Source organism: Arvicanthis niloticus, chromosome 1 (genome assembly GCF_011762505.2).
Source record: "Arvicanthis niloticus isolate mArvNil1 chromosome 1, mArvNil1.pat.X, whole genome shotgun sequence".
Taxonomy (NCBI): domain Eukaryota; kingdom Metazoa; phylum Chordata; class Mammalia; order Rodentia; family Muridae; genus Arvicanthis; species Arvicanthis niloticus.
The window spans coordinates 36,903,592-36,921,497 of NC_047658.1; the positions used below are offsets into that span (position 1 = coordinate 36,903,592).

The following is a 17,906-nucleotide window of genomic DNA, read 5'->3' on the forward strand; positions in this document are numbered from 1 at the left end:
TTTTTTCCAGCTCTCTTTCTCCCTGACTCATTAAATGTACCACTGGAAAAACAAACCCTCCCTGAGACACAGTCCCTTCCATTCAGTTCAAACACGGGGCTGGAATGGAGACAGTCAGGGAGGGGACCCATAGGCAGCCACACAAAGAGTCACTGTTACCAGCCTGGCTCAGAGGCAGTGGCCTCAAAGGCCCCACCCTGCCCAGCCACAGAAGTGACAGAATCTGTCTATTTTCAAGTCCCCAAGATCCCTGGGGCCTGCCAGAGAAGGTGGCCCGATCAGAGGTGGGGCAAAATGCTCCGCAGAAGCACAGACAGAGACTCTCCAGGCACCTGCACTGAGAAAGAGAGAGACTGCCTCCCATCAGCCTTTGTAACAAAGCACCAAGCAACAAGTATATAAAGCCACCCTCTCCAGCACAGACCACAGGGTCGGGGGTGGGGGTGGGGCGCTGAGACACAGAGACATACAGAGAGACAGAAACAGAGAGTGTATATGAATATGAGCCTGAAGACAGCTGAGATACACCAGATCCTCCCACTCCTGGATTCCTCTTCCTGGAGCCCACTATCAATCCCTTTCCTCTTCCAATCAGAGGAGACAGACATCTGCCTTTATTTAATGCTGGTGTTAGAATCACCCCTGCTATCTTGGTGTTGGGGATGGAAGAAATCAAAGAATGTTAACCAAAGGAAAAATATCTTCTAATTATATTTAGAATTTCTTTTCATTTATTAAGTTTTTATTTGACTATCACATTTGTTATACTAATGGTTTCTAAAGTTTTTATAAAACTAAATATTTAAAGGCTTTGTTTTATCTGGAGTAACTTTTCCATGTATAATATAGAACTACAACACTATTAATAAAAATCCTACTTTTTACTATTTTCTCAGAACCACAAATTACTTTTTTTGGTGATAGTACTAACCCAGAAATTAATAGGGAAGGAGAAGGAATGGGAGAAGCGGTGCAATTACATTTTAATTATAGTAAAATCAATGGCCGGGTATGGCACACACCTTTAACATCAGCAACGGAGAAGCAGAAGCAGGTGGATCTGTGTGCTTGAAGCCAGCCTGGTATATAGTGAGTTCCAGGACAGCCAGCCAGCCAGCCAGACAGACAGACAGACAGATACATGGACAGACAGAGCTACACAGTGAAACTGCCCCACCAACAAACAAGTCAGTTAATTAAAGAAAGGTGCTTTCCTAGGCTATGGTAATTCGGTGGCCAAGTATTTGTTTAAATATGCCTGAGGCCTTCAGTTCCATCCCCAGTGCTGAAGTACTTAGAGCTTGCCACTAAAAACCAAACCAAAGCCACCTGGGTGTGCTGCTGAGTACCTCTTCCAGCTGCTTCAGGTGCTGGTGCAGGTTAAGAGCCAGGCGATCCCACCAGCGGCCTCTGCTATCCAGACAATAGGTTTTCTGAGACAAAAGATTTTCAAGTTCCTGAACAGCTTCCTATGGCAACAACAAAAAGAAAGGTTGTTAGATGCTGGAAACATCGGTTCTAATTATAGTTAAGACGTCAACAGGGTTGCTGAGGTCCATCTGCAATGAAGGCCAAGGGCCAGCCCTGACAGGGAGCAGTTTGAGATGTTCTCCTGCATGACCATAGCTGCCTGAGCATCTGTACTTGACCCCAGGTCCCTGCCTAGTGATGCTGAGCCCTTGGAGTCTTCGAGCAGGTGGTGGTGTTCTCCAAGTCACCTCTGGCAGCCCAGGGCCACCCCCAGGGCCCTGATACGTACAGGCAGCTAAGCACTAGCTGGTGCTGGCACACCCTGACACTCTGGGAAGCTAGCAGGCTCTAGACCCTCTGAGATTTGAGGCATTTCAGGAAAGACAGATGAAAAGGGACACGGGAAGGAAGAGAAGTCCTTCAGTCTGGGATCTGGCTGTGAGTCAGAAACATCAACACAACTGATAAAGCAAAAATTTCCCAGAGACTGCTCCTGTCTTCCCAGAGTATGTAAAAACAATGAAACCATGTTCATGTGGCCTCCTTCACTGTCCCAGCAGTGTATCCAACAAAGCCACCTAACAGTTTCTAAGGCAATCTTTTTTTAAGGCAAGTGAATTACCTTGAATTAACTTACTTAATTTTCAACTTTGCTTTACCTTTGAGTCTTGTCAACTATAATACATTTTTTTGTGTACATTTTATTGTGAATTGGAGCTTTAAAAACTTCAGAATGACAGATGTGACATCTTGTCCATGGGTCTTCCTGGGATTCAAGAAAGCCAAGTCAAAGACCCAGCTTGTCATTTCCTCTTTGTAAAGCAGCACTGATTACTATAGAAATACCAGACACAGTAAAAGGGAACTCTGTTATTTGTGACTATAAATTATCACTAGACAATACACAATAGATGACAAGGGGGTGCAAGCTTTTACCCACAGGATCTAGGGTAACTGCTGAGCCTTGCACCAAGCACCGAGATCCAAGGAAGCTAGATGGGCTCCTCCCAGGCTCTGTCCATGACCCGCAAGCCTTCCCAGTATGCAGACTCAAGTCACAAACGAACAAAACAAGGGCTGGCCACAGCTAGCTCCTCTGTACCAAACCAAAGCATATTAAATATGCTTTCATCAGATTATGTGTGCTGACACAAGAGTGAGAAGACTGAGAGCCTGAGAGGTTTTCACTCCTGTGTGTATCACAGTCCTCTCAGTGAAGGGGAGGGGAGGGTGCTCTGACCTCGTACATGTGAAGTCTCTCTAGGACTTCAACAGCCCGAGAGGAAATCCTTGTGTAAATCCACCCGACAGTAAAGCAGCGCAGAAAGAGTGGCAAGGCCTCGTGGTATCTGAAAGGACAACAAATGCCAGTGGTTTAGTAACTGGGCTCATACAAATTGTAACAACTGACAAAACGTGGAATATCTGTCTTCACGATGATATATTTCAATACTTTGAGTCGTGTGTTCGATTTTCTACACTATGAAATTAGATCATCACAGCCAAGCCCCTGCCCCAAGACACTCAGAGAGGTGAGAAGAGAATACATATTAAGATTTAAAATGGAGGTCAGCATTTAAATCTCATGCACAAACCTGGACAAGTCTTCACAAACTTCCTAAGACCTGATGCAAATGCTGAGTTTTACTTTCTTCAAACATTATTTTAAAATACATTCTACCATTGACTTTTCTGTACAAGTTGCCACAATTACTTAAAATTAAGTTCATTTTGTAACTGATATATAAGCACAGAAACTGCATGATATTCTAATACATGCCAACACTGTAACCAAGGTGAACATTAGACATTATTCACTTCTGATTTTGGGCAGTCTCAGGGTTACGATTGCTGGGATGAAACACTGTGACCAAAAGCAACTTGGGGAGGAAAGCTTGTGTTTGGTTTACATTTCCACATCATTGTTTATCACCAAAAGAGATCAAGAGAGGAACTCAAGCAGGGCAGGAACCTGGAGGCAGGAACCTGGAGGCAGGAGCTGACGCAGGGGCCAGGGAGGGGTGTTGCTTACTGGCTTGCTAAGCCTGCTTTCTTAAAGATCCCAGGACCATAAGTCCAGGGATGGCTCCACCCACAATGGGCTGGGCCTCCCCCATCATCACTAATTAAGAAAATGTCCTACAAGCTTGCCAAGAGCCGGATCTCATGGAGGTGTTTTCTTAATTGAGATTCCCTCTCCTCAGATGACCACAGTTGTGTCAAGTTGACAATAAAACTAGCCAGTGGAGGAAGGTTGTGTATGTTTGTGTTCAAGTGTGTGCAGATGCATGTGCACAAGGAGGCCAGAAGATGACACTGTCTGCCTTCCTCAGCCCTTCACCTTGTTTTTTGGGTTTGCTTTTAATACTTTTAATTTATTGACTATTTCATACATATATACAATGTATCTTCCTTCCTCATAGTCTCCCCGACAATTACCTTCTTCTACCCCTCCAACTTCCTCTGAGCTCTGAGCTCAAGCTATGGGTTCTACCACTGTCACAGCGTAACAAACAACAACAACAACAACAAACACACACACAAACACTCACCTCAGGGAAGGGTGGCTTTTCAATTGGTCCCAGTCTCTTTTTGCACTCTGAGAAAGCTCCTTAGCTTCTTCCCAGTTCCCACTGGCCATGGCAGCTGAGATGTCGCTCAGCATGTGTGCAGCTGCTGCATATCTAAGGAGAAGGCCAACCTGGTCTTAGTGGAGGAGTATGTCCATAACAACTACTACATGGGCTTATCTAAGGAGAAAAGTGTGTCTATGAAAACTTGAAGGATGTGCAAGGCACAGTGGTGCTTGCCTCCAATCCGAGCACTGAGAAGCAGAAACAGAAAGAAGCAGGTGGATCTCTGGGTTCTAATTCTACAAAGTGATTTCCAGGCTAGCTAAGGCTACCCAACACGATCCTGTCTCAAAAATTAAAAACAAAACCAAAACACAAAAAGTGAGGTGTATTTAAGTTGCATCCTAGCAAAAACGTAATGTAGTTCTCCCCTCTGCTCAATGGCTGTGAATTGATTCAGCCTGCCCTACTAGGAAGACAGAAACACTTACACTGTAAGATTACAAAGCTTACCCCATTATATAAATTCCATAGTGATCGAATCAGTGCTCCTGGGCCCTGGCATTCACCCACTCAACAAGTTGAGAACCACCAAGCAAATGTGTAACTGAATTCAGAATTGTAGCAAGACGACAGTTTGACACAGTAAGCAATGTAGTCAGAGGTGTCACAGAGATACTGCCCAACCCCACAGAATGACAGGGTATTTCCAAATTGGGAATGCTTCAGGGAGAAAGCAATGATGAAATTTTATTAACTATTTAGTGGAAGAAATATGATGCTTCATTACTTTGTTAGATATGAAAATCAAAGATGCGTGACTAACAGACTCTGAAACACTGAGAGCATATTCCTTGTATTTTGGAGAAGAACAGCATGCAACACCAATAAATACAAACACAAATATTAACAAGAAAACACCTTGCATCCAGATGTCAAGTTTGCTCACAAACTCACAGACCCCAATTATTTAGGATAGTCTACTAGATTCCAAGGTCAATATGAAAACAGAAAAGCATGGCCAGGTGCCCAGGATAGATCGAGTACGGGCCTGCCACACACAGAGCCCTGGGTCAATCCCAGCACAGCTTGCCTCACTTCTGTTAGCTCACTGCAAAACAAAGGATTCAGAACTTCAAGGCCATCCTCCAGTACATAACGACATAACAAGCTCAAGCCTAGGCTACAAGAGACCTTTCAAAAAAAAAAAAAAAAAAAAAAGGGCGAAGGGGGAGGGGGAAAAAAGAAGTGGAATAATAAGAGGAGGATGGGGTGTCTAGAAGTTGGGGTGGCTGGTAGTATACTGTCCCCTCAAACCATCATCAGGGCAGGAGCAGCCCCTTCACCCTCAGCTTGACAGCTGATCCAACTCCCCTGAACCAAGCCCATTACACTTTGAGACAAACAAGCATCTAGCTATGCAAGCAAGCCGAGCTCAGCCTCCGTCCACCATCTGTCGAGTTCCTTTTTTACTCCCTCCAGACATCAGGTGTCCTCTAGGGGTCCTGCCTTAGCACGTGTCTTGCCTCGGCATGTGTATCTGTCTCAGCTGACATCACTCTGCCAACCAGCCCAAGTATGCAAGAAACCGTGTGGCACAGCACCAGAAGTTTCTTGGTGCGTTCTCTCTATGGAGTCCCAACAAATGGAGCTCAACTATGCAGCGTAAGGCAGACCCATACATGTGTGTCGCTATCAAAGACACTCCTTCATTATGTGTCCATCCTGTCACCTGTGTCTGTTTCAGCGAAACAGTCCTTCATGAGTTTGCCTTAGCCTTTCACCTGTGTCCACATCAGGAAATGTTCCTTCATGTGTTTACCCCAGCAAAACACCGTCCAACACAACCGACTCTCCAAAGAACCCTTAAGTTTCCACTTATCTGTCCCCTTACATCTAATAATAGTCATTTCTGCTACCAAACTATTTCTGATATACTCACCTGTCTCCACTACTACCACCCAGTCCAGATGTCGCCATTATCCTCACCCAGACCACCACCAAAGTCAAGCTGGCCTTTCTTCAACTCTCCTGCCCCCTGTGACTTGAGCTCCACAGGCTGCTCTGGTTACAAACATAGAACACCCCTTCAGCTGCTTCCCAATACTAGGAGAGGAGACGCAGGCTGATCCCATCTCACTGAGGTCAGGCATCCTCCAGTCCCTGCAGCCTGTCTCCACACTGCTGCTCCCCAGCGCCGGAACCAGAGACTGTTTCTCTAACACAGCCAAGTCCTCCATGCCTCTGCTTACCTTATTGCTGAAGGATGAACACCCTGTCCACACATGGCTGCCTTCCCTGACACTGCTTAGAAAGGAGAACTTCTGCGGCCTCAATGGTTACATCGCTGTTTAAAAAGATTTACTACTTTTAATTTATGAGTATGAGAGTTTTACTGCATGTGTGTAAGCGTGCTGCCTGTCTGCCTGGTGCCCACAGAAGCCAGGAGAGGGTGACAGATCAGAGCCCAGGAGCTGGAGTTACAGAGGTCGTGAACAGCCATGTAGATGCTAGGACAGCAGAGGGCCGAACCAGGGGCTCTGCAAGAGCAGCGAGTGCTCTGAGCTGCTGAGGCAGCGCTATCAACCTATCACATGACTTTTTACAGTTTCCTGCTTCTTATCTCCACAGTGAGTGGTAACCCAATGTAGGCAATAACCTCACCTCCTTCACTGCTGTAACTCTACTCACTACCTAGAGCACAGGAGCCTCTGGGCACTCAACACGGCTTTACTGGACAATCTCAAGTGCAGAAGAGGACAAAAGGCTATCAGGTCACAAATCATGTTACGGATTTGATAATATGGCACTTCCAGGTGTCAACTAAACCCAATTTCATTCATAACCAAGAGGTTATTTACTTCATTACAGCAAAGGTTCTTTGTAGAACAAATCTGAGTCCACTCACTTATGAACTTGCCACCTGTGGTTTTGCCAACCATGAAACTAAAAGGTAATCAGGCAGTGATGACATCTGTAGTAATCGCTAGCATGTATGAGGCCCTCCACAGAGGTCAGGTTCTAAGCACTTCCCATGTGCTCACACACATCTGTAAGAATAAACCATTGCTCTCTCTGGTTGCAGACAAGGCAACTATGACAGACAAGCTTCAGTCCTGGGTACATCGAGGCTGGAATGTGGTTTCAGGGTACATGGGTGCACAAAAGAGAAAAGCATAAAGCCACAAGAATAAAACCCACAAAAGACACTGGGAAACAGGGTACGTCCTCCAGACAGAACATCTGGCTAGAGACTCAGGCCAGATGAGCACAAGCAAGGCAGCTTCCTGACAGCTGAGGCATCGCTGATTCGATTCAGTAGGAACATGAGTGTCCTAAACTTAATGTTCCCTAAAGCAAAGGTTTGGGTCAATATTGATTAAATGTGAGTTACAAATCTTACATCAATAATCAAACTAATGTCAGGAAATTCATTTTTTCTTATAAAAGTTGCTTTTTCTTTTTTTAAGGAAATACACCAACATGGTTGTGCACACCCACAAACACAATGCTCAGGTCAAAGAGCAGAGGGCAAGAGGGTTGTTATTGCTGAGCCAGCCTTGAGTCCTAGACAAGAAAAATCCTACCTCAAAACAAATAAAAAGAGCCGGGCGGTGATGCGCACGCCTTTGCTCTCAGCACTTGGGAGGCAGAGGCAGCCGGATTTCTGAGTTTGAGGCCAGCCTGGTCTCAGAGTGAGTTCCAGGACAGCTGGGACTACACAGAGAAACCCTGTCTCAAACCACGCCCCCCCCCCCCCCCCCCAAAAAAAAGCATAGATAGATAGACAGATAGATAGGTATTTCTCTTTTGCTTTAAACCTACACCTTTTTTTTTTTTTTTCAATCAAAGCCTCTTTCTGCTAATCAAGCCAACATTTACAAACCCATGAAGTGCTGTGTAGACGCAGGAGTTCTAACTCACCGTGTATGCACAAGCTCTCATCAGCCAGGGCTGAAGGCTGTGACTGGAAACATGCTCTCCCGCCTTATTTGTCCCAGCAACAAATGCACAAGGCAGGGTTGTCAAACATCTGTTACAAAAGTGTTTCCTGCCACAGCTACTCAGGAATATCACCTAATGAAAATCTTTTGTGGCCTTAACTCAGAACTCCCTGACTGGCAGCCTTCAGCTCAGTGCATGGAAACATTCTCCAGGGAGGTGCAGACTGCCTGTGAGGAAGGCAAACGATGATAAACCCACAGATGTAAAGATGACTGTGGCGTGAACTCCACATTTCCACACTGGCAGGCAAGAGAAAATAATAAGACCTCTTCTTAAATGTTAAATGTGCACAGGTATTGCAGTGACTTAGCGTGGCCCCACCTGATGAGATCCTCTCTGTCCCTGAAGATCTGGGTCTTCCGGCTGATGGTGTACTGAGGAAACTCCATTCGGCCCAGATTGACCAACAGCACGGTAGACAGCTGACCTTGACCCCCACAGGCAGCTTCTTCATCTTCCATGGAATCGGTCAACGAGAACAGAAGCAAGATTCGGGAAAACACAGCCCTAGGGCCTTTACAGACCCGAAGGGACCGGCCGGCCAGGTCTTTAGCTCTAAAATATGTACAACACAGAGTCACCTCTCTAGCCTTTAAGCATCTGGATATGACATTTTACAAATTATTCTCAGTTAAAATGAAGAGAAATGTCAGTCATTGTTCTAAACATGCACCATTTATCACTCCCTGCTGTGACAATGGAGTGTTAGCTAGCCTTTCCAGAGCTCAGAGATTTACTTAGGGACATGGAAAAATAAATAAATTTTTACTTCCAATGGTTTCATGCATAGTTTTACTCAGTAGTGGTGCTTACTCCCACAGCCACAAATTATGCAGAGTTTACCATGGCCATGAACACTCAAAACACCAGAGAAAATTCATAAAAGAATTTATTGCCTCTGATATTAACAATTCTCATTTATTGATCTGAATGGACATCTAAAGACCAGGAACCCCTGGTACTGGTCCTCAGCACCACAAACAACACAGACCTTCCTTTGGGGCACTCACTCACCTTCTCATGATGTCCATTACTGTAATACCGAAATCTACTCAGAGAATTCTAAGACCTCAAGCTGCCCAACTGGCTTCTACAATAGGCCTTCTTAAAAAAAAAAAAAAAAAAAAAAAAAAAAAAAAAAGAACATTTGTGTGTATGATCATAGACATGTCACATATGTGCAGAGGTCAGAGAACACCTGTCAAAAGTTGGTTCTCTCCTTGGTTCTTGGAGATAAGCTCTTTTACTTGACAAAGTTTTACTACTTCTCTAGGTGAATACACTTTTTTTCCCCTGGTACTAGGGACTGAACCTGGCTGGGGTCTTGCACACATTAGGCAAGTGCTTGACCACTGGGCTATAACCCACCCTAAGACTTTATATGTCTTAAGTCAACTTCTTACATACATGAGTTGTTAAAATGGAGTCATTTATAATATACAAAATATACAAGTATCTCATTTTATCCTCCACTGCTCTGGAATAATGGGCCCCATGCTAATGTAGGTATAATTTGAGATTTTATAGATTTCATGGTAAAATAACTCGACAGGTTTTTATGGCCTTTCCTAAAGTGCTTTCTAAAGATTAAAGAAACCACCCAGAGTGCTGGGTAAAACTTTTAAAAAATGATGCATAATAAGCCTGGCTTACAACATTCCAATAAAAAGCGTACTAAATTAAAATATGACTGACAGCTTGCCCTAAAGTCCCTAAGAACAGGAGTTACAGCGGTTGGAATGCCCTCTTCTATGGCACATCTTAGATAATAAATTATGAACGTGTACCAAAGGCTTTTACTTTATTGGCTGTGTTGAGGTCTATCTGGCCTCCTCCACCCATGAACACAGCTGTAGCCATTTTGCTCCGTGTCTGCCATTGTTGCCCTAACATCCTGCCAGTCATTGATACAGAGAAGTGACTCAGAGCAAGGCCATGCTGATCAAATATCCTGTTATGTTTGCATGAGGTGTGTTAATCTTAAGAGATGCCACAAAGCTTTACAAATTAAATTAAAGCTCAGTATGAACTGTTATGTCTAAATGGCTTGAATCAGAGCCGACCACTGGGCAGCACTTCCTGCACCTGAATATGAGCTTACCGAGGTTTTTGTGTTATTTTCCTTTACAAGCTGAAAGAGAAAGATGTTCATCATTGTAGCCTCAGATAATTCTGAGCTATGTCCCTGATGGTTCAATAAACTACGCCTGTCTTAGATTGGTGTTGGTGTTTGTGTGGTTTGTTTGTGTGGTTTGTGGGGTGACTCATGGACCAACAGTGTGCTGATTTTTCTAGCTTCTAGAAACTAGCACAGTCTTACACAAGAATTTTGGAGAAAGCACCATTAAAGCACTGAGGACAGGACAGTGAAGGCTTTCCATTGTCAATCCCAATACAACTGCCACAATCAGCCACAGTCTGACTATCAAGTCAAGTGTGCTTATCGATACAGCAAATGTTTTCACTGATACAATGAACACAGACCTTTTTAAAATCACTGCTCTGACTCCAGGCTGAGTCTTGCCCCAAGTGCAGACTGAACGCTGTCTGGCCAGTTTGAGAAAGGCATCTACCAGCTGCTGCTTCTGCCCACCGGGACTCACCAAGTGGAAGGTTTTGGCCAGGGCTTTCAGCTCAGGAGCAGAAAGGAGTTCAAGTACATCGGAGAGTTCTTGCAACTCAGATTCTGCAACAGATTATGACAACCAAAAGTAAGTTAAAAGCAATTTCATACAATTTACGATTATCTAGCATTATTTACTTGGGGTAAGAAGAGAATTACCAAAAAAAAAAAAAAAAAAAAAAAAAAAAGAGAGAGAGAGAGAGAATTAGCTAAATGCAAATGAAATGAAATTTTACTACAGAAAGTGTGATAAGTTTTCCAAATCTAAGCAGGGTTTGTTACGTGTCCACCAAACTCTTTCCATTAAAGACTATAGTCACCAGCAGGGTGATGTTGGCAAGGCCTTTAATCCCAGCACTCAGGAGGAAGAGGCAGGTGGATCTCTGAGCTGGAGGCCAGCCTGGTTTAGAGTCAGTTCCAGGACAGTGAGGGCTACACAAAGAAACCCTGTCTCGAGAAAAACAAAACAAACAAACCCTACTACAGACAACAAACTGAACAAAGTTTACTGGGATACATCTTCCATCTTCCTCATCTGTAGCTATGTGAGGGACCTCTCTAAACTAGCTCACAGAGTGAAGTGGCCCTCAGTTCTCCCGTCCACCCTCTGCCTATCATATGATGCAGGCTGGAAAGCCTTGCATGGGCTCAGTTCTCCGGCATCCTGCTATGGGGCACCCCAGATAACACACCAGGGTGAGTACGCTGGACTAAAGTGGATGCAGCCCTGTGTCACCATAGTAAGCCAGGTCCTTGACCAGAGGGAGTTCATCTACCACATTACTCATGCCAGGCAATAAAAGGTGGTAAAGAAAAACAGCTGGGCGCTGGAGAGATGGCTCAGCAGTTAAGAGCACTTGCTGTTCTCCAGAGGACCCAGAATCGGTTCCCAGCTGCACAGTCACTTAATGCCAGCTGCCAGTGACCCGATGCCTCTGGCCTGCTCCGGCACCTGTAATGCCAAGCACACAGTCACATTAAGACAAACACAGCGATACATAAGTAAAAATAAACCTTTTTCTTTTCTTTGTTAAGGAAAAACAAAATTGTCTGAGGCCAAAAAACAGGAAGAGTGGTTGCTTTATACAGGACAGTCACACAGATGTCTTCTGAGGATAGAATCAAATGTAAGGTGATTAAACGGTGGGCCCTGTCCTGTGCAGAAAAGAAATTAAGTCCAAGGTTCTGCCACAAGAACACATTCACTATGACAAAGACCACAGAGGACTGCAGTGTGGCTGCAAGAGGCAGAGGGACAGCCATGAAGTGTCATGGTGAACCATTGGAGCTCTGGCTTTGTTCAGGTTTAGAGGTAAGGCCCCAGCAGCAGTCAAAGGGAGTGCTCTCTGTCAAACACGTTATCTATATGCAGGACATCTTCCAAGTCAGGAGCAAGCAAAAGTCAGCTTCCACTGAGGAAAGAAAAGTATGGCAGACCATTCAAGCCAAGCAGCTAACACACCTCCCAGCATGCTCAGCCTGCATCCCATCCAACCCCACCCTGGCAATCACCCCAACATCTTTATCTTCTGTTCCCACTATAAACTCTTCCTGCTGATGCCACCTGCTGTGATTATTTTGTCAAAAGTGTCCTTGACTTGACCTTGGGTGCCCATCCCTCATTCTCCCTCTCCCCATTTGCATCCCATACTGTACAGGGTATCACAAGAGAAGGCAGATTTTCTTTTTTTTTTTTTTCTTTTTTCTTTTTTTTTTTGGTTTTTCGAGACAGGGTTTCTCTGTGTAGCCCTGGCTGTCCTGGAACTCACTCTGTAGACCAGGCTGGGCTCGAACTCAGAAATCTGGTTGCCTCTGCCTCCCAAGTGCTGGGATTAAAGGCGTGAGCCACCACCGCCCGGCTGAGAAGGCGATTCTCAAGTGTTCACACATCTCATCTCTAATTAAATTCTACAGGCAATCCACATGCAGAGGTGACAAGTGTGGGCATGGTGGGGACAGATGTTTGTTAGAGGAACACTGGTTTCATTCCAGCTGGCTTTGCTTTGTCAGAGCTGAGGAGTTTGAGTAAGATGAATCAAGTGCCCGCTGGAAAGTGAAAGCTCAAGAAATGGTGAAAGCTCAAGAGGAATGTCCTCTTCTATGACACATCCATCCCCAGGCGACTGAACTTGCACCAGGAAAGCAATGGCAGTACATCCTTCACGGCCCTCTCAGCTATCACCCAAGCACCCGAGAGCCTTAAATCACACGATAACCCACTGTCCTAAGTTAACAGTACCTAGGTCTGTTTTTAAAGTAGTAGTTATTTAGTAGATACTAACCAGGAGGTGCCACACCAACATTCCCATAGTCCACTGAAAGTGAATCTTCTTTTTTTGTTTTTTGAGACAGGGTTTCTCTACGGAGCCCTGGCTGTCCTGAAACTCACTCCATAAACCAGGCTGGCCTCGAACTCAAAGATCCACCAGCCTCTGCCTTTTGAGTGCTGGGATTGAAGGCATGTGCCATCATCCTCCTTAAATCCCATTTCCTCTCAGGTCCTCCCTCTAATCATACCTGTCTGTAGAAAGCCCGAGTCCTTCAATTCCTCAACCACAGGGCTTAAGTCCAAGGCAATCTCTTCATACTCCAGTTTAGTCATTTTAATCCAGGTTAATTTACGTTGAAAGAGCCTCACATACAACTTCTGACCATTAGCTGCAACACAGTTAAGAAAAACAGCAATAAATAAATAAAAAGTAACTTTCTTCTAAAAAACATAACAGATTCATTCCATTTACTTTTAGATATGAGGTAAATATGTACTAATAGAAATAGACACATATGCACACTAGCCAGCCTGTGGCACATGCCTTTAAACCCAGCACTTGGCAGGCAGAGACAAAGGGATCTCTGAGTTTGAGGCCAGGAAGCCAGCCTGGTCTACAGAGTGAGTTCCAGGCCAGCCAGGGCTACACAGAGAAACCCTGTCTAAACAAACAAACAAACAAAGGGAAAAGAAAAGAAAGCTTCTGCCATGGAACCTGAAGTACTGCTTGCACAGCAGACATCAGCAGACTTTTTTATAATGGGCCTAGCCTTGACACTGAGCCAGCACACAATACTCCCACAGTGACTCCTTGTGGTTATTAGACTACTGCCCACTGCAATCAATGCACACAAATCAGATAAGAAAACCCCGAAAGCAAACAGGCTGAGGATACCTGACAACTGGTAAAATTTAGTTATAATCCCCTTCTCCTGGTCATCGAAGAGCTGCATATCCTCTTCGTTCTCAAGGATGGCCCGCAGCACCAGCAGGAAGCTCCTCAGGTAGTATGGGTGACTCAGTGAGGCTTGAGCTGTCTCACTGGGAACACCACAGCTGGACCCCTGCTCCAGAGGGCTGCAAGCCCTTTGTCTCTTTAAGGAACTGCCAGCTTCCCTAAGCTCTCGGTTGTTACTCCATGGAGACATGTGGTCCTTGGTGGCTGGAGTGTTGGATCCTGCCTCTCCCGACACCAGCATTTTGACCTCAGCATCAACAGTCATCTGTACTTCTTCCTGACTGCATGGCTCGGCGGCCCCGACCCCTACTGTTCTGGCACCTTCTTGCTTTACAAGAGTGTCTCCCAAAGAGGATTTCATGTTATTGTCGAGAGTTAAATCTGAGGACAGTGATATGGGGGCATGCTCTGAGGATGCAGGGGTGAGTGCTGGCTCCCCGCAGGAAGCTTTCTGACTTTCATCTCCCATTATTTTACTGCTCTTTACCTTCTGTTCTGAAGCATTCTCTTCCTTTAGAGGTGCACATGAATACATGTTTTCCTTTTGGGAACTGTACAAAATCTCATCTTTGTCTTCCATCTCTGAACAGTTATCAACCAGGCTGGTGTCGTGTGTGGATGGAGAAGTCTGTGGGCAATGACTGGCTAGTCCCTCATTTTTGGCGAGTGATTTTTTAGCTTTTACATATCTTCTGGACAATTTCGATGACAGACTTCCCAAAGGCATAATTTCCACACTCTGATTTGCATGCTCATTTTTATTTTTGCACACCAAGGCATCTTTAAAGTAGGGACTGGTCTGCTGTTGCATGCCCAGTTTTGAACCACACTGGACAGGGATTAAACTTCTCTTTGGTGGTGACAATTTCTGAGGTGTCACTTCTTCTAAAGGAATACTGGGTACATCTGACCTAGGCACAGTTGGATTCATTAAACCAGCCCGAGCAGGCTCAACTTGAACGACTTCACCATTGTTATCACAAAACTCATCAAGGTGCCGGATTAGGTCATACCTGGGCACCATTTTATGACAAATTGAACATGCAAGTTTAGCAGGTGGTGCACTGCTAAAATACGAAGTAATCGAATGAGATTGGTTTTTTGTAGTTTTGCTGGTAGATAAGCTTCTACGGGGTCTTTTTTGATCAGGTGATTTCCTTTGTGACGTCATGACTATTAGAAAAAGTGGGCGAAAAATTCGGGTAATCTCGGGTGAAGGACCGAAATGTCTTACTTTCATTCACTTGGCTTGAATAAAAAGGTCCCTGCTACCTCCTCATCAGTTAATACAGCGGCCACCCAGGACCCTAAAGCTTTACTTTTACTCTCGCCGTGAACTAATACAAAGTGAAATAACATCTGATGTCGTTATTCGTTCAACTTCTTCCTACAAAATAAAATACATGAGTTAAAAATATTTTTATGCATTAACGGGGTCGGGCGACTACTGAGACGTGGAATGGCAACTTCTGGAATGAGAACTCTGAACTGGCTACAGATCCGGGCGGTTCTGCAGCTCCGCGCAGGCTCTGTGTCCCTCGCTTCGGGGGAACCAAGCTGCACTTACTTTTAGGACCTTTCTAAGAACCGTTCGTCTTAGAAAGAGGATGCCGACTCGCACAGACTCTCCTGAACTCACTGCAGCAGAACCGGCTCAGTCGCTCGACAAGGGCCATAAGGCGTGCAGCCGCTCTGCGCAGCCCTGACCAGCCGATCCCAGCGTCTCTGCTCCAAGGCTCAGCTAGTGGAGGCCAGAGTGATGGAGCAGAGGGCGGACCAATGGAGAACTGGGGGGGTGTAGACTGTGCAATGCTCCCCCTCTGCTTGCTAGATAAAAGGTAGGTGTGTGTGTGTGAGTGTGTGTGTGTGTGTGTGTGTGTGTGTGTGTGTGTGTGTGTGTGTGTGTGTGTGTGTGTGTGTGTAACATGGTTACACAAGTAGTCACGTGCTTTACAATACACGAGGGTAGCACAACATTAACCGCTGTGGTGCTAGACCAGGATAGCCTCTAACTCACATAAAATCATCCTGCCTCTGCCTTCAGAGTGCTGGAATTAAAGCCACGTATCACTGTCCTGTCCAGCAGGGCATTAAACAGGGGTCAGGGAGGTCACCTGAAAGGGGGGAGGGGGACAGGCAAAGACGCAAAGAAATCGCAATTTTTACCTTTTCACACAGGGGTTATATACACAAAACGGCAGGAAGTTGGGGAAGGGGATGATGCAGGAACGTAAGTGTTCAGGGGGAGTACAGATATCTTCTAGAACAGAGTATCAGCTGGGTGAAGCTTTAGGGGACAGGTCACTCTGACTCCATCTATGATTCACTTGTTCCTATCTGAGTTGATACTATCCATCAAGGTTACTTATCTATAAGGTCTATGATGACCCAGGCTGCCAAAATTCCACCAAAGCTGCTTGTTTACAATATCTTATAGATATCTGTTTCAGTGTTTTTCCACAGAGACCCGACACTTTGTGTTAGCAGGCTGACTTAGGCCTATGGCTGATTTTGTTAGGCCTTCAGTGTATAAGCAAAGCTGCCCCCGACGCTGCCCCCCGACACATCACCTCACCCAGCATTCCTAACACAACTAAAAATTAATGAAAAGAGATATGGCTATGATATGCTAATAATAATAAACATATTATTATTAATTTGACTTGACAAGAAAGAAGGACCAGAGAAAGTTAGAGAAACAAAGAGAAAATGAATAACCAAATAAAATCAGGTCAATAATGACATTAAATGGTCACTGATTAATATACTTTAAAGGTAAAACTAGTCAGATTAGACTTAAAACGTAGCTCTTAACTATGTGCATATGCAAGAGCCTGGTATAGCAAACTGTTAAATTTTCCACAAAAATATGAACTCTTAAGACTATTTAATAGTCAAATCACTGCTAAAAACTAACACCTTAAAGTGTAAGGAGACGAGAGGATTAATTACTCAAAAATATTTATTCAGAGGAAAAGGATAAATTCTATTTTGAATAAAACTTAGGAAAGTTTCTGGGTGTGCTGATACACACCTTTAATGCCAGCACTCGAGAGGCAGGAGCAGGTGGATCTGAGTTGGAGGCCATTCCAGTCTATACAGGCTTCCTGTGGCTGCATAGTGTGACTCTGTCTCAAATTTAAAAAAAAAAAAAATCCTCTGGGAAATGTTTTAATGTTCTATTAGTGGTGCTGTACTCAGAAAATGTTCCTCAAGCTCATATGTTGAAATTTAATGGCCAGCAGAAAAATGGCTCAGCAGGGAAAGCGTGACGGCCTAAATTTGAGCTCCAGGATCCATATGGTAGGAGAGAACCCGCTCCTACAAGTTGTCCTACTTGCAGACCTGTGCTGAAGCATGAGGATGGAGCCCTTCAGAGAATGGATACAATTAGCACCATTGTAAAAAGGGATGGGAATAGGAACAAGAGATGGCTCAGAGGTTAAGAGTACTTGCTGCTCTGGCAGAAGACCTGGGTTCAGCCTAAGCAGCTAGATCAGTTGGCTCACAACTACCTGCCACTCTAGGTCCAGGGGGCCAGTGCATATGCAGGCACTCACACACACACATCAGGTCCAGGGGGCCAGTGCACATGCAGGCACTCACTCACACACACACACACATCAAAGCTGGGGCAGAGTCCTGCCCTTCTTCCTAACCAAGCAAGGATGAAGCAACAAAATGTCATTTTGTTCCTGATATCCCCCTCAGCAGACACCACATTCTCTGAGCTGTTAACTATAAATTATCCAAACTTAGTTCATTGTAGCAACACAATGAACTCAGAGACTCAGAGAACTAGTGTTTAATCTCCCACATAAACTTGTTCTATCTGCTTACAGCCATTTTCAGCACTAATAAAGAACTCTAAACAGGATCTTCACCCTTGCGCCTCTGCCGATAAAAAACAAGAGCCTTTCCAGTCGTTCTTAGTTTTAGTCTTGTTTTCTACCCATTCAGAGTAAGGCTGGTTATTTTCCCATCAAGTCATGACATTATCAAAGGCAT

General features: G+C 44.8%; 1 protein-coding gene across 1 annotated transcript in view; it reads right to left on the bottom strand.

The window, feature by feature from the left end:
- Positions 1-15,630, bottom strand: part of Fan1 (FANCD2 and FANCI associated nuclease 1) — a 30,218-nt gene extending 14,588 nt beyond the window's left edge. Inside the window, exons 1-8 of the mRNA XM_076935283.1 lie at positions 15,466-15,630; positions 13,836-15,285; positions 13,189-13,329; positions 10,533-10,734; positions 8,370-8,603; positions 4,023-4,154; positions 2,711-2,819; positions 1,350-1,469 (exon numbers count right to left, since the gene is read on the bottom strand). Coding sequence (XP_076791398.1) covers positions 1,350-1,469; positions 2,711-2,819; positions 4,023-4,154; positions 8,370-8,603; positions 10,533-10,734; positions 13,189-13,329; positions 13,836-15,138 — 2,241 coding nt within the window. The 5' untranslated portion in view covers positions 15,139-15,285; positions 15,466-15,630. The remainder of the gene's footprint in view (positions 1-1,349; positions 1,470-2,710; positions 2,820-4,022; positions 4,155-8,369; positions 8,604-10,532; positions 10,735-13,188; positions 13,330-13,835; positions 15,286-15,465) is intronic.
- Between the last annotated feature and the right edge of the window lie 2,276 nt (positions 15,631-17,906).